The 17,003-nt window shown below is 43.9% G+C and overlaps 1 protein-coding gene across 8 annotated transcripts in view; it reads right to left on the bottom strand.

The window, feature by feature from the left end:
• The window catches only part of LOC110537795 (actin-binding LIM protein 3), a 144,512-nt gene that overhangs the window by 90,048 nt on the left and 37,461 nt on the right, over nt 1–17,003 (bottom strand). For 7 of the 8 annotated variants that reach the window (XM_036937825.1, XM_036937827.1, XM_036937828.1 and 4 more), the window contains exon 2: nt 7,033–7,185. In XM_036937825.1, the coding sequence (XP_036793720.1) occupies nt 7,033–7,185 (153 nt within the window). The remainder of the gene's footprint in view (nt 1–7,032; nt 7,186–17,003) is intronic. The other variant, XM_036937826.1, reaches the window with a different exon arrangement.

Below are 17,003 nucleotides of genomic sequence, written 5' to 3'. Positions count from 1 at the left end.
GTATTCGGCCCCCTTGAACTTTGCGACCTTTTGCCACATTTCAGGCATCAAACATAAAGATATAAAACTGTATTTTTTTGTGAAGAATCAACAACAAGTGGGACACAATCATGAAGTGGAACGACATATATTGGATATTTCAAACTTTTTTAACAAATCAAAAACTGAAAAATTGGGCGTGCAAAATTATTCAGCCCCTTTACTTTCAGTGCAGCAAACTCTCTCCAGAAGTCTGCAAAAGACCTGAGACTGGGACGGAGATTTGTCTTCCAACAAGACAATGATCCAAAACATAAAGCAAAATCTACAATGGAATGGTTCAAAAATAAACATATCCAGGTGTTAGAATGGCCAAGTCAAAGTCCAGACCTGAATCCAATCGAGAATCTGTGGAAAGAACTGAAAACTGCTGTTCACAAATGCTCTCCATCCAACCTCACTGAGCTCGAGCTGTTTTGCAAGGAGGAATGGGAAAAAATGTCAGTCTCTCGATGTGCAAAACTGATAGAGACATACCCCAAGTGACTTACAGCTGTAATCGCAGCAAAAGGTGGCGCTACAAAGTATTATAAGTTAAGGGGGCTGAATAATTTTGCACGCCCAATTTTTCAGTTTTTGATTTGTTAAAAAAGTTTGAAATATCCAATAAATGTCGTTCCACTTCATGATTGTGTCCCACTTGTTGTTGATTCTTCACAAAAAAATACAGTTTTATATCTTTATGTTTGAAGTCTGAAATGTGGCAAAAGGTCGCAAAATTCAAGGGGGCCGAATACTTTCGCAAGGCACTGTATATATATATATATATATATATATATATATATATATATATATATATATATATATATATATATATTCCGGACTCTGACATTGCTCGTTCAGAAATGTCTTAATTTCTTTATTTTAATTTCTTGGATTACGTGTGTATTGTTTTGTATTTGTAGGTATTACTTCACTTTTGGAGCTAGAAACATTAGCATTTCACTGCACCTGCAATAGTGTCTGCAATCTGTGTACGCGACCAATAAACTTTGATGTGATTTAGAGAGAACTGCACTACAATATTACCGTAAAAAAAAAGAGAGATACGTTGCATCCTTATAAATAGCATCATAAACGTCAATGAGTCAAAAAAAAAATCCCTTCCTCATGACAATGTTCATTTCATCTTCTTTCATCTAGATACAATAGTTACAGTATATGCCAAGAAGACCGGACCAGTGTGGGTGAGTGTCTGTCCGTGTGTGTGTGCGTGCGTGCGTGTGTGAGTGTGCTTGTTTTTTTATCAGATGAATGTGGGAGCTGCAGGCTACTGGTCTATTTCTACAGTATGACTGGCACCTCCCTCCTGCTTTTTTCCCTTCTGTCCTCCTCGCCATGGGCCGACAGATGACTTCCTGGGCCGACAGATGACTTCCTGGGCCGACAGATGACTTCCTGGGCCGCCCCATACCCCCAGGACAGAGACAGAGAGAGACAGCGGGCAGGTCCAGCCCTGCTCCCCCCCCCCCCCCCCCCCCCACACACACACAGCCTCCATTCTAGAGGCACCACTCATACTGTCCTCACAAGTGGAGCCTAATGGGAATATATGGCTTGGCAGACACTGTTTGTGTAGAAATTACTTTTTTTTGCCTCTCCTCCCTGTCCTTTTTGGCCTCCTCCCCACTTCAATCCCAGCGGACTCTCCTTCTACTGCCTGGAGTTTGTCCAAGGACGCTCACTCACATCGCCCAACACATCTCCCAACAACTAACAAGAGATTGCATTGTCTCTGACACAGATAGGCTCTGTGGATCGGTGAGGTTCAAAGCTAGAAACACTGAGGCAAAAAGAGAAGTCTCTACAGACCCAGTTGGAAGAGATGGTTGATTCATTAGTGCACTTAAGAGTTCATGGCTTGATACGGTAGAAGATTTCATCTAAACAGAATGTCGATGGCCAACGGAGAATCATTAGCCCTTGTTGAGGGAAAACTACTGAATCAATATTATAAAGTATTAATTACTTTAAACCTTAAAGGGCCAATGCAGCTGTTTTCATCTCAACATCAACACATTTCTGGGTGACAATTAAGTACCTTACTGTGATTGTTTCAATTAAAATAGTAAAAAAAAAGAAACAAAAAACCTTCTTAGTAAAGAACAATTTCTCAAGCAATAATTTTGCTAGGACTGTCTGGGAGTGGTCTGAGTGGGAGGGGAACTGAAAACTAGTTGAGAGGTTTGGTACTCTCTTTCTGGTCTATTAACACATTTTTGTTTCTCCAAGTTTCTTTGCCTGAGGACAATAACGACCATATGTAGCTAGCGAAAACACTGCACTAAAATGACCCTATTTCAGCTAGTGAAATTACTGCAACGCTAAACAAAGAGTTGCAGTCGGTTTTGGAATGGGTGGCGAGTAATAACCTAGTCCTGAACATATATACAACTAAAAGGATTGTATTTGGCTACCTAAATTCTAGACCTCAGCTGAATGTGGTAATACATGTTGTGTCACCTTAAAACTGTAAATGGTCATGGTCGAGGCATATTGATTCAATTGCTGTAAATATGAGGAGAGGTCTGTCTGTGATAAAGACATTTTCTGCATTTTTAACACCACAGTCGACCAAACAATTCCTGCAGGCTCGAGTTGAATCTAATCTTGATTATTGCCCAGTGATATGGTCACGTGCCGCAAAGAAGGACCTAGAAAAGCTGCAACTGGCCCAGAACAGAGCAGCATGTCTTGCCCTTCAATGTACACAGAAGGCTAATGTCAACAGTATGCATGTCAGTCTCTCACCATCACAGTTGACAACTCCATGGTGTCCCCCTCCCAGAGTGCAAAGAACCTTGGCGTGACCCTGAACAACATTTACATGACATTTTAGTAATTTAGCAAACACTTATCCTGAGCGACTTACAGTGCATTCACTTACTAAAGATAAATGCACCAACTGTATATCGCTCTGGATAAGAGTGTCTGCTAAATTACTCAAATGTAAGAATGGTAAATGTAAATAGAAGAGAGATTGACTGCATACATTTTTGTTTTTTTTGTGAGAAATGCTAATGTGTTGAAAATTCCAAAATGTTTGTATTAATCAACTTACATATAGCTCTGACAGACATACTTACCCCACCAGACATGCCACCAGGGGTCTCGTCACAGTCTCCAAATCCATCAGTGATTCAAGGCTATCTACTGTTCTTATTTTACATTTGTGTAGTTCAGTCCTTGAGCTGTTCTTGACTATTGGTGTTCTTCTGTATTAAGTCACGTTTTATTTTGTGTGTGTGTGTGTGTGTGTGTGTGTGTGTGTGTGTGTGTGTGTGTGTGTGAACCCCAAGTAGAGTAGCTGCTGCTTCAACAACAGCTACTCTGAACACTGTACAAAATAATACATGTCCTTCTTCTAAAAATCTAGGCCTCCTAAAACAGATGACCTCCAAATGGCTTCTCATACACCTACAGGGGAAGTTTGCTCTCTCTCTCTTTATCTTACATTTGAATATATGCTCTTATCCAGAGTGACTTACAGGAGAAATAATGGTTAAGTGCATTGCTCAAGGACACTTAAGACAGATTCTTCACCTAGTCGGCTCCGGGGATTCAAACCGGCAACCTTTAGGTTACTGGCCCGACACTCTTAACTGCTAGGCAACTTTAGAGGCAATTCTCACTTGTTCTCCTCCATCTTTGTATGCAACTCTGTGGTGTTCTAAGGCGTGGGTTTCCCAATCTCGGTCCTGCCCCCCCCCCCCCCCCCCTGGGGGCACATTTTGGTGTTTGCCCCAGCACCACACAGCTGATTCAAATAACCAACTCATCATCAAGCTTTGATTATTTGAATCTGCTGTTTAGTGATAGGGCAAAAACAAAACATGCACCCGGGGCGGGGCCGAGTTTGGGAAACCCTGTTCTTAGGAATACTAGAATGACATAGACAATCTAGTGCCCACAATATTGCGACAACGGTAACTATTGTCTTGGAGAGATGAGACCCTCTGTGCTAACTACCTGCTTCTACACCAGACCTGACATCATTCAGAAAGAGAGTGCCAGTGAGGGCCAGTGAGGGCCAGAGAGGGCCAGGGAAGGCACATACAGGCCAGAGAGAGCGGGAGAGGGCCAGAGAGGACCAGGGAAGGCACATACAGACCAGAGAGAGCGGGAGAGGGCCAGGGAAGGCACATACAGGCCAGAGAGAGCAGGAGAGGGCCAGAGAGGGCCAGGGAAGGCACATACAGGCCAGAGAGAGCGGGAGAGGGCCAGAGAGGGCCAGGGAAGGCACATACAGGCCAGAGAGAGCGGGAGAGGGCCAGAGAGGGCCCAGACTAAGAGGCTGATTTGGTTAGGTACCTGCTGACTGTGGATACTGGATAGACTGCTGACTCCAGGATTCTATATTAGGTATTCTGTTTCCACATGGTCAGTTCTTTCCAGGTGCTCATGTCATTGTATTTCTTTACGCTTCCTCACACTGATAAGGTATAATATGAAACGTTTGCGTTTCAGTTTTCATCTGGCCACTGGCTCCCAGTGTGGGATGATGGCTCGTTCGGCGACCACAAGACTCATCAATGGCTTTTTGTGTGGTGAGGGAAAATCAATTTCATGCTTGGGCTGTCGGAACACTACAGACCGTCTGTATTGGTGTAGAAGCAGGTCAGGCACACATCTTGGCATGGATGTCCCCCGCGCATCGCTGCATCCCACCCTGTCTCACTGTCTCCCTCCCAGCTAGCACACAACACACTGAAAAAGGACATCATCCCAACCCGAGCAGAGGACTTCAAATGTGCGTGACAAAAAAAAAAAAAACAATGAGGCTTTTACAAAATGTTTTTTTCCTTCCCTAATTCCATTTGACTCCCACTCCAACACAGGGGCGTAGGCTTGTTGTTTGGCTCGGTTAAAAGGTCAGGCACACTTTCACCAACTCAGTACCGCTGCTGCAACACAACTTTCTAGAAATCCGCTGTGTGTGGGAGGAGTACACAGGTGGAGATTAGATTTGTCATGAGGATTAATGATGGCCAGTGGAAAACAAATGCACAGTGTAGCAGACAATGCTTGGTGTGCTCTGCCTAAAGCCATGAGACTACAGTGAGAAACATCTGCTCTGAAAGGCAGACAGACACTATCAGCTCACAGTGGGCTACCAGGTGGATAGACTGTGTTTCTGAGCTAAACGCCTGAGACCTGCGGCAGGTTAGGAAAAACACCTGCTGTCCACCAGGTCTACCTAACCCTACACACAATCCACATCCTCCACAACCAACCACCTCCCTACCTAATCCTACACACAATCCACATCCTCCACCACCAACCACCATCCCTACCTAACCCTACACACAATCCACATCCTCCACAACCAACCACCTCCCTACCTAATCCTACACACAATCCACATCCTCCACCACCAACCACCATCCCTACCCAACCCTACACACAATCCACATCATCCACAACCAACCACCATCCCTACCTAATCCTACACACAATCCACATCCTCCACCACCAACCACCATCCCTACCTAATCCTACACACAATCCACATCCTCCACAACCAACCACCTCCCTACCCAACCCTACACACAATCCACATCCTCCACCACCAACCACCATCCCTACCTAACAATAAACACAATCCACATCCTCCACAACCAACCACTAGCCCCCGGACCACTACACCCCCACCACCACCACAACCACCACATACACACACACACACTGGCCAGATCCTCAGCAGGATTTCCACCAGCATTCCCCCCAGCACGCATCCCAGGGCCCAGCCTCTTCTCTGCTGTAGGAGGAGAGGCTGAGGAGGGCAGGTCAGCCAGGAGCTGAAGTGTCTGTGGTGGCGGAGCAGGAGCTGTCAGATCAGCACCCTCAGTCTGCAGCTCTCAGACTCTCACTAGCCTTGGTAGGGCACAGTGAATGAGAGAGTGTGGGTGGAGGGAGTGCTGCTGCTGGTTCTAATGGTGGAAACAGACAATACCGTAGGCAGGGACTGGAAAAGGAAAATAACATAGGCAGGGACTGATAGATACAGAGAGAGAGAGATAGAGAAATAGAGACAGAGAGGAATATAGAGACAGAGAGAGAGAGAGAGAGAGAGAGAGAGAGAGAGAGAGAGAGAGAGAGAGAACTAGAGACAGAGAGGAATATAGAGACAGAGAGAGAGAGAGAGAGAGAGAGAGAGAGAGAGAAAGAGAGAGAGAGAAATAGAGACAGAGAGGAATATAGAGACAGAGAGGGAGAGATAGAGAGAAATAGAGACAGAGAAGAATATAGAGACAGAGAGAGAGAGAGAGAGAGAGAGAGACTGAACAGTTAATGAAAGAAAGAGGAGGGAAAGGAGCGAGAAAGAGAAGAGAGAAAAAGGGAGATTTCTATATGTTGTAATGGCAAACCCGATTGCTGTGCTCCAGAGCGTGCAGGAAGGGCTCCTATTGGTTGATACTGACGGAGAGAGGAACCATCATTTAAGGCAGGTTGCCCCCTAACACCGTTACCACAGCAACAGCTTGCATAATAAACAAGACCACGTGAGCGCCGGCATTTTGAAAATCCTTCCTGACAATGGGAGGTGAAATGGCTTGCCTATTCTTCTCCTTACAAATACAGACTGTTAAAGGCACTACAAGCTGCTTTTCAAGTCTTAGGTGAAATATGAGTAGAAAACAGCATTCTGAAAATATTAAATGCTCATTTAGGAAAAAATGACCAGATGGAAGTTGAGCTTGTCTTTATTTTCTTGTCTACCATGGTGAGCTCTTAGCAGGATTCCCTTGCTATTCCTTTATTTAGGATGTGTGTTTTTCTCCTGATCAGAGCCTTTGAGCAGCCCACGGGGTGTCATGGAGACACATAATCTCTGCCTCTCTCTCTGACAGCTAATGGTTTATAATGGGACTGGCTGAGTGCTGCTGTACTGTGGAGGCTGGGCTGTCTAGAGAATAGCCACACAGACAGAGAACGACAGGCAGATGGGCAGACAGACAGGCAGACAGACAGAAAGGAAGCTGAGGGTCTTACCTTGGCAGGTGAAGCACTTGACGTGGAAGTGGAAATTCTGCACACGCACCACCTCTCCCTTACAGAGCTCCCGGCAGCGGAGACAGTGGATAGTCGCGGCACCACGCCCGCTGTTGCTGCTCGGGCTGCCTCCGCTGTGCTGGTACGGCCCTGCTAGAGACCACAGGAGAGGAGTGGTTAGATCAGTCATCACAAGTGCTGGACAGCTGCTGTACTGTACATCTGCTCAGTTGTTAGCAGAAGCAGAGCAGGCACTACAAAACAGCAATGTGCACAACAGTGCAAAAAATAAGGGGCAACATCTGCGGTGGAGAATTGGATTAAAAGATACATTGTGGAATCAGAGCCAGCAACCAGAAGGTGTAGCTCAAGGTCAATCTCAATGTTACACTTCATCAGTGCTAATGAGTCGAGGAACAGCCAACAAAATGTATAGTACCCTCAGATAAAGGGTTGCGGGTATGGTTGTCAGCGTGGATCTAAATCACAGGCAGGGCCATCTTTTAGACCTGCCAATGCAATTAACATGCAGCCATCAGTTGGGGTGTAATGGTTCACCAAACCCACAGTTCGGTACATCTGGCAGTTTTGGGGTCACAGTTCGGATTTAGTTACGGTACAGCGGAAAAATGAAATGCCAACAGTTACTGTAGTTAATTCGATTTTTATAAAAATATGCTAAATTAAAAAGCACCCTATTTGTGGCCCAAAACCAGTTTCTGTGACATCATGTCGGGCTCAAGTAGAGGTCTAAAAAATTGGACCTGGACCTCCCACCCTGACAAATATGCATAAATACATTTTTCCAATATAGAGACCCGTTCCCAAACGGACCCGAAGACGTCCAGTTCCTTATAGACGTGGTCGGAGCCGATTGAGGGAATTAGCAGGTCCATTACAAGTCCATTTGTAAGCCATCTTATTAACCAGAGATGATATAGCGTGAGTTGGAGCAGGCGGAGGAGGGGCCTTGCGGTGTGTGTACTTGGAGTGAGTGAAATGAGAGCAAGGAGAAGGGATAGGCAGCGACCAACCAAGCAGACTTGCGCTAGTAGACTAACTTCTAGCTTATCATAACTAGGTTATTTGTCATCCAATATGATTACGTAGTACTCGTCATATAATTAATTAAAATGTCTTTATTTGTATGGCATGTTCAATAGAGACAAGGTTTTAAAAATCTGACGCGTCTTTGTAATCCGTGATAGCTTGCAAGCCCTGCCACATCCGACGTGCATCAGATCCAATGTAATTTGATTCGATCTTAGTCCTGTATTGACGAGGGACTTCTTATAAGCGTCCGGGTTAGTGTCCCGCTCCTTGAAAGGGGCAGCTCTAGCCTTTAGGTCAGTGTTGATGTCTCCTGTAATTCACGGTTTCTGGTTGGGATACGTACGTACGGTCACTGTAGGGATGACATTGTCGATGCACTTATTAATGAAGCCAGTGACTGTGGTAGTTAACTCCTTAATGCCATCGGATGATGTGCTAGCAAAACAGTCCTGTAGTTCAGCATCTGCTTAAATGGACCACTTTCGAATTGAGTGTGTCACTGGTACCTCCTGTTTGAGTTTTTGCTTGTAAGCAGGAATCAAGAGGATAGAGTCATGGTCATATTTCCAAATGGTGGGCGTGGGAGAGCTTTGTATGCGTCTCTCAGAGATGTCAGTCAGAGATGGAAATATGTACAATGTGTACAATATGTGTGAATGTCAAATAGTAAATGCAGCATGGTTGACCACAAGACCTATATGCATTAGTGATATTTTTGGAAGCTAAATCTATTCTTTTTAAACAACTAAAATAGTCTAACGCCAAAGGGATTAAAACAGCCCTAGAGTGTGCAGCATGTCCTCTGGCTGGACCAAAATCCATTATTCATAATGCACCGTCATCACTCAGGAGGTCATGTCCTCAGGTCCAGCTCTACTTTTGAAATCTGAAATAGAGCGATTTTAAACAAAGTCTGTCTGGTCTTATCTTATCTCTCTCTAACTAGACTCTCTGTCTGGGAGGATTACTTTTTCCCAATGGCTCGCATTAACAGAGGGCTGAAAATGTAACTAAAATGGGATGAGAAGTAGAAAACATACAGTGCAGCTATCAGGCTAGTGTGAGAATGAGGCAGTAGTGGTTTAGTGAAGCCCAGAAGAGCTATGGTGACTGGTGCTTGGTTGACCTGCCTACTGACTGCCTCGATGTTTCGTTGAAACAGACCGACAGACAGAGACCTACTGGAGATAACATATTGGCTTGTTCTGGGCTTGATAGTCACACATCACCCAGGGTTCTTGGTAAGCCACTCACTCTCAAGAGATCAAGTGGGATTTGGGGTCCAATTGATTACAGAATGCCTTTTCAGTGTCAGCACTTTGGAGAAGAAGGCCACATTAAGAGGGTGCCCCAGGACGATGTTAAGCCAGAGTCTGAAGCTGTCCAGCTGAATTTATTCACAGCAGGGAATGATACAGAACAGCTACAGCAGTGAGTGATACAGAACAGCTATAGCAGGGAGTGATACAGAACAGCTACAGCAGCCCCATGAGTGTCTGTGACATACCCAGAAGCAGGGCAGACAGCAGACAAAAGGGGGCTGAAGATCAGTGGGAAAATCAACAAGTCTTCCTCATGAAGGATCGATCACCAAACAATGGCCTCCTAAATAACTCACAGAGTCGCCAGCCACTCAAAGGCTGTATTCATTCACCACAGGAAGGAACAAACACACATTGAGCTGGTTCTCCATCATTCTGCAGTAGCCTGATCACTTAAGAGAACACTACACGACACACACAACAAAATCTATGTTTTTTATCTCTTGTGGGATGGGTTATTTATTTGGTAGGCCTAATTCTGCACTTGACATTGGCATTCATAACACCTTCCATGAATCATGAGATTACCCATTTCCCTGAGCTGTTGTGTTTGTGGGGGTTGTTTGGGTTTGAACAGTGTGGCAGTGCAGCCCATGGGAGCCTGTGTCCCAGACTGCACAATGACAGGTGTAATCTATGTATGCTGCTTGGTGACGAGGCGTGCGACACACACACACACACACACACACACACACACACACACACACACACACACACACACACACACACACACACACACACACACACACACACACACAGAGTGTTTTTTAAAGGGGGCATTACAGTTCTCTCATCCCCTGTGTGGAACTGTCTAAATCCCTATTAGAGGAGAGGAAACCTTACACTCATTTCCCTTCCCTCAATGGACATTACTGGAACAGTGCATGTAGATAAAATGGTTCATCTCTCAAAAGGATGATGTGTTGTGTACATCCGGCCTAAATGCAGTGTCCCAATAAAACCCGGCAGAAATATGCCACAAACTTTAATCCAATATATTTCCTTGTTATTTAGTCATAAATATCCATGTTATGGTTCTAATCCACTATAACATAATCCACAGTAACCCCACAGTGGTCCTTAAACCAAATGCTTTACGGTAAGCATTTGATGCTATTAGGCCTATTACAGTATAACCACACCAGTGAGGTCCACTGGCCTCGCACTGAAATCAGGGCTATTAGCTCTAAATTGTGCTTCTAATTGTCCTGTCACCGGTGTGAGTGTGTTCTGCCCGGGAGATTAGTGTCTGAGAGGATGGCCCTAGATTGGACGTGACGGCCAAGGCTCAGACTTTGTCTGTAGTAGACTACTATAGTATACAACTCCCACACTTAAAGACTCAGTGTGGACAAGAGCCGGAGACCAGCAGCGAATCCGTTGCCAGGCCGACGGAGTACAGGATGGGGCGGTACCAAAGAGATAATGATGGGCCTGACTACGTAGACAAAAGACACAAGTTAAACGGGCTCCTGATTGCCAGTCATATGATCATTTTAGTTGTTGTTTTGTTTTTGTTGTATGTCATTTCTGTTGACCCCAGGAAGAGTAGCTGCTTCTACTGCAAAAGCTAATGGGGACCCTAATAAAATAGCATAATAATAATAATTTAAAAAAAAGATAATTATGCATGGTTGTCATCATCATCCTCATTAGCATGGCAGTTCTACTGTAACACTGGATCAAATCTGTAGGCCTACAATTCAACACAAATCAACTCCCATCTGAGGAGAGAACAAGAGAACAAAGGAAGGAAGAAGGAATGCACGAGACAAACATCCAGTTAACTTCCTCAGCCACAGCGCCACTCACTGAGAGTGACAGCTCCCTCTTGTCCTCCATTCATCGGGCTCTCTGTCTGATGGTGCTGTTTATTCCGCCAAGGAACGACACCCAAACTCTCTGAACGCGCGTGTGTGTGTGAGTGGAGCACAGGACAGGCATGTATCAGGTGTGACTGCTATTGACTAAGGATATGAGCTGTAAATCAGTCTGTGAGAGGAGCTGTGCACCTGCTTATAATGCACTGCTGGCTTTAAGAATTACACTGCTTTAGTCCAATAGAGACTCCCCTCATCCCACGCTCCATTAGGAAAACATTACACTGGGTTTTGGTGAATATTTGCATCGGGTGGAAATGCTTTGGTATTGATGACACTGACTAATAGTCTCAGCAATTCCATTGTGTGTCATGTTGTTTTCCCTCTGTCAGCTTCACCTCTTTACAATAGAGAAATTCTTTGACATGGCAAACTTCCTTATGTGGTCCCGAGTGGCTCAGTTGGTAGAGCTAAGCGCTTGCACCACTAGAGTTGTGGGTTTGATTCCCACGGGGGAACAGTACGAAAATGTATGCACTCACTCCTGGATAAGAGGGTCAACTAAATGTAATGCAAGTATCCTTATGATTGTTTCAATCTATTTTAAAAACACTCATCAGAAATGGCCTACATTGCCACATAAAAGTGATTTGTTTGCATATGATCCTGGGAAAACAACCAGTATGATTTGCTGAGTATATTTTATCTCTGGCTGAGACCGAGCTGTGAGGTCTGGCTGTGTTGACAAGTTTAGAGGGGAGGGGAAAAGTGGAGGGCCAGGCATCATTGTCACCTCACCGTGATGGTGTAATCAGTAGGGACTCCGTCATGTTAAGAATGACCTGCCACCAGGATTTATGGGTATTATTTTGCCTCTGTGACAGGGTGAGACGTCAGACAACAGGGGTCAGACTGGATCTGGAAACTCAATGATTGGCACCGTCAGGTCAAGGTCAAGTTCAGGCAGAAGAACACAGAGGCAAAATAATACAATCACACTACATAACCAAAAGTATGTGGACATCATCGTCAAACAATTCATCCCAAAGGTGTTCGATGGGGTTAAGGTCAGGGCTCTGTGCAGGCCAGTCAAGTTCTTCACTCATCTTGATAAATAATCTCTGTATGGCCCTCATTTTGTGCACGGGGGCATTGTCATGCTGAAACAGGAAAGGGCCTTCCCCAAACAGTTGCCACAATGTTGGAAGCACAGAATCATCTAGAATGTCATTGTATGCCGTAGCGTTAATATTTCCCTTCACTAGAACTAAGAGGCCTAGCCCGAAGCATGAAAAACAGCCCCAGACTATTATTCACTGTCCACCAAACTTTACAGTTGCATTTGGGCATGTAGCATTCTCCTCGCATCAAGCCCAGATTCACCCGCAGGACTGCCAGATAGTGAAGTGTGATTTAGTCACTCCAGAGAACCTATTTCAACTGCTCCAGAGTCCAATGGCGGTGAGCTTTACACCAATCGCAACAACGCTTGGCATTGCACATGGTAATCTTAGGCTTGTGTGCGGCTGCTCGGCCATGGAAACCCATTTCATAAAGCTCCCAACGAACAGTTCTTGTGCTGACGTTGCTTCCAGAGGCAGTTTGGAACTCGGTAGTGAGTGTTGCAACCCAGGACATACCATTTTTACGTGCTTCAGCACTCACTAGTACCGTTCTGTGAGCTTGTGTGGCCTACCACTTCACAGCTGAGCCGTTGTTACTTCTAGATGTTTCCACTTCACAATAACAGCACTTGCAATTGACCGGGGCAGCTCGAGCAGGGCAGAAATTTGACTAACTGACTTGTTGGAAAGGTGGGATCCTATGACAGTGCCACGTTGAAAGTCACTGAACTGTTCAGTAAGGCCATTCTACTGCCAATGTTTGTCTATGGAGATTGTATGGCTGTGAGCTTGAGTTTATACACGCGTCAGCAACGGGTGTGGCTGAAATAGCAGAATCCACTAATTTGAAGGGATGTCCACACACTTTTGTATAATAGTGTATTTAACACTCTTGTATAATAGTGTATTTGACTCTCTACTGGTTACACTGACTTTTGGCCTCCCATCCTATTCTAACCACCTCTAGCCGGCTTTGTATTCATGTTACCTGATAACATTTCTGTACAATATGATCTTGTCGCCAACTGATGCACATTCAGATGCCATAAATCAGCACTGCAGATCTCTCCCCGTCCTCTGCCGTGCCTTGATTGTATTACTGTTGATGATATCTGAAAATGTGCATGTACACCCTGGCCCACCTACTGTTGCTATCTCCAATTCTGACTTGTGCCCTGATATCTGCTTCACTGACTTCTGCTCCCGTAAAAGCCTGGGTTTTCTGCATGTTAAAACTAGAAGCTTATTACCTAAAATGGATCAATTGAAAGTGTGGGTTCACAGCTTCAATCCAAATGTGTTGGTCATTACTGAGACCTGGTTAAGGAAGAGTGTTTGTATTACTGATGTTAACCTTTCTGGTTAGAACCTTTTTAGGCAAGACAGATCTTCCAAAGGTGGGGGAGCAGCAATCTTTACCAAGAATCACCTTCAATGCTCGGTTGTCTCCACCAAGTCTGTCCCCAAACAATTTAATCTGCTGGTTTTAAGCATTAAACTTTCAAATAGCTATTTGTTGACTGTTGCTGGGTGCTATCGTCCTCTATCAGCACCGGCCTGTACCCTACCTGCCCTAAGCTCTCTCCTGGCCCCTAAATATAAAACCTCCTCCTCACAGTTGCCCATGTCCCTTAAAGTTGATGATGCAGTTGTTACTGACAAGAAGCACATGGCTGAGCTCTTTAATCATCACTTCATTAAGTCATTAAGATTCCTATTTGACTCAGCCATGTCTCCTTGCCCGTCCAACATTTCCTCATCTCCCACCCCTTCTAATGTGACTAGCCCTGATGCATCTCTCTTTTTTCCCCTGCCCCGCTACAAAGTTTCTCCCTGTAGGCAGAGGAGCTAAAGGAGCTCCTGAAACTTGACCCCATTAAACCATCTGGGTCAGATGGTTTCAACCCTTTCTTCTTTAAGATTGCTGCCCCATATTAGAGGTCAACAGATTACTCGGAATGGGCGATTAATTGGGCCATTCCGAGGAGACTGCGTGGCAGGCTGACTACCTGTTTTGCGAGTACAGCAAGGAGCCAAGGTAAGGTGCTAGCTAGTGTCACGTTCTGACCTTCTTTTATTTAGGTCTTTGTTTTAGTATGGTAAGGGCGTGAGTTTGGTGGGTTGTCTATGTTAGTTTGTCTATGATTTTCTATTTCTGTGTTTGGCCTGGTATGGTTCTCAATCAGAGGCAGCTGTCAATCGTTGTCCCTGATTGAGAACCATATTTAGGTAGCCTGTTTTCCATTGTGTTTGGTGGGTGGTTATTTTCTGTTTAGTATTGTGTTGCACCTTACAGGACTGTTCGTTGGTTGTTTATTGTTTTATTTTCAGTGTTCATTAAAATATTTAAAATATGAACACTTACCACGCTGCACCTTGGTCCTCCTCTCCTTCCTCAGATGACAAGCGTTACAGCTAGGATTAAACTTATCTTGTAAAAAACAATCAATCTTAACATAATCACTAGTTAACTACACATGGTTGATGATATTAATACTTCATCTAGCTTGTCCTGCGTTGCATATAATCGTTAAGGTGCATGTTAATTTATCATTGAATCACAGCCTACTTCGCCAAACGGGTGATTTAACAAGAGCATTTGTGAAAAAAGCACTGTCATTGCACCAATGTGGACCTAACCATAAACATCAACGCCTTTCTTAAAATCAATACACAAGCATTTATTCTTAAACCTGTATATTTAGTTAATATTGCTGCTAACATTAATTTATTTTAACTAGGGAAATTGTGTCACTTCTCTTGCGTTCATTGCACGCAGAGTCAGGGAATATGCAGCAGTTTGGGCCGCCTGGCTCGTTGCGAACTGTGTGAAGACCATTTCTTCCTAACAAAGACAGCCAACTTCGCCAAACGGGGTATGATTTAACAAAAGCGCTTTTGCGAGAAAAAACCCACAATCGTTGCACGAATGTACCTAACCATAAATATCAATGCCTTTCTTAAAAACCATATATATATATATAAAACCTGCATATTTAGTTAAAAGAAATTCATGTTAGTAGGCAATATTATCTAGGGAAATTGTGTCACTTCTCTTGCGTTCATTGCACGCAGAGTCAGGGTATATGCAATAGTTTGGACCGCCTGGCTCGTTGCGAACTAATTTGCCAGAATTTTACATAATCATGACATAACATTGAAGTTTGCGTAATGTAACAGCAATATGTAGGCTTATGGATGCCACCCGCTAGATAAAATACGGAACGGTTCCGTATTTCACTGAAAGAATAAACATTTTGTTTTCGAAATTATAGTTTCCGGATTTTACCATATTAATGACCTAAGGCTCGTATTTCTATGTGTTATTATATTAGAATTAAGTCTATGATTTGATAGAGCAGTCTGACTGAGCGGTGGTAGGCAGCAGCAGGCTCGTAAGCATTCATTCAAACAGCACTTTCCTGCGTTTGCCAGCAGCTCTTCGCAAGACTTCAAGCATATCAACTCCCGAGATTAGGTTGGCAATACTAAAGTACCTATTAGGACATCTAATAGTCAAAGGTGTATGAAATACAAACGGTATAGAGAGAAATAGTCCTATAATAACTACAACCTAAAACTTCTTACCTGGAAATATTGAAGACTCATGTTAAAAGGAACCACCAGCTTTCATATGTTCTCATGTTCTGAGCAAGGAACTTAAACGTTAGCTTTTTTACATGGCACATATTACACTTTTACTTTCTTCTCCAACACTTTGTTTTTGCATTATTTAAACCAAATTGAACATGTTTCATTATTTATTTGAGACTACATTGATTTTATTGATGTATTATATTAAGTTAAAATAAAAGTGTTCATTGTTCATTCAGTATTGTTGTAATTGTCATTATTACAAATGTATATATAAAAATTGGCAGATTAATCGGTATCAGCTTTTTTTGGTCCTCCAATAATCGGTATTGTTATCGATTGTTATTCTGTTTTGCACTGTTTATCAAAAACTAGTCAATAATCAACTGACTGGCTTTCTTGATGTCTATAGTATTCTCTCTGGTATGCAATCTGGTTTCTGCTCAGGTTATGGATGTGCCACTGCAACCTTAAACGTCTTCAATGATGTCACCATTGATTCTAAGCAATGTTGTGCTGCTATTTATTGACTTGGCCAAAGCTTTTAGTACGGTAGACCATTCCATTACTTTGGGCAGGCTAAGGAGTATTGGTGTCTCCGAGGGGTCTTTGGCCTGGTTCGCTAACTACCTCTCTCAAAGAGTGCAGTGAATGAAGTCAGAAAATCTGCTGTCTCAGCAACTGCCTGTCATCAAGGGAGCACACTAAGGCTCAATCCTAGGCCCCACACTCTTCTTAATTTACATCAACAACATAGCTCAGGCAGTAGGAAGCTCTCTCATCCATTTATATGCAGATGATACAGTCTTATACTCAGCTGGCCCCTCCCCAGATTTTGTGTTAAATGCTCTACAACAAAGCTTTCTTAGTGCCCAACAATCTTTCTCTACCCTTAACCTTGTTCTGAACACCTCCAAAACAAAGGTCATGTGGTTTGTAAGAAGAATGCCCCTCTCTCCACATGTGTGATTACTACCTCTGAGGGTTTAGAGCTTGAGGTAGTCACCTCAGACAAGTACTTGGGAGTATAGCTAGACGGTACACTATGCTTCTCTCAG

This window comes from Oncorhynchus mykiss, chromosome 12, assembly GCF_013265735.2.
Source record: "Oncorhynchus mykiss isolate Arlee chromosome 12, USDA_OmykA_1.1, whole genome shotgun sequence".
Lineage (NCBI taxonomy): Eukaryota > Metazoa > Chordata > Actinopteri > Salmoniformes > Salmonidae > Oncorhynchus > Oncorhynchus mykiss.
This window is presented reverse-complemented; position numbering and strand designations above follow the sequence as displayed.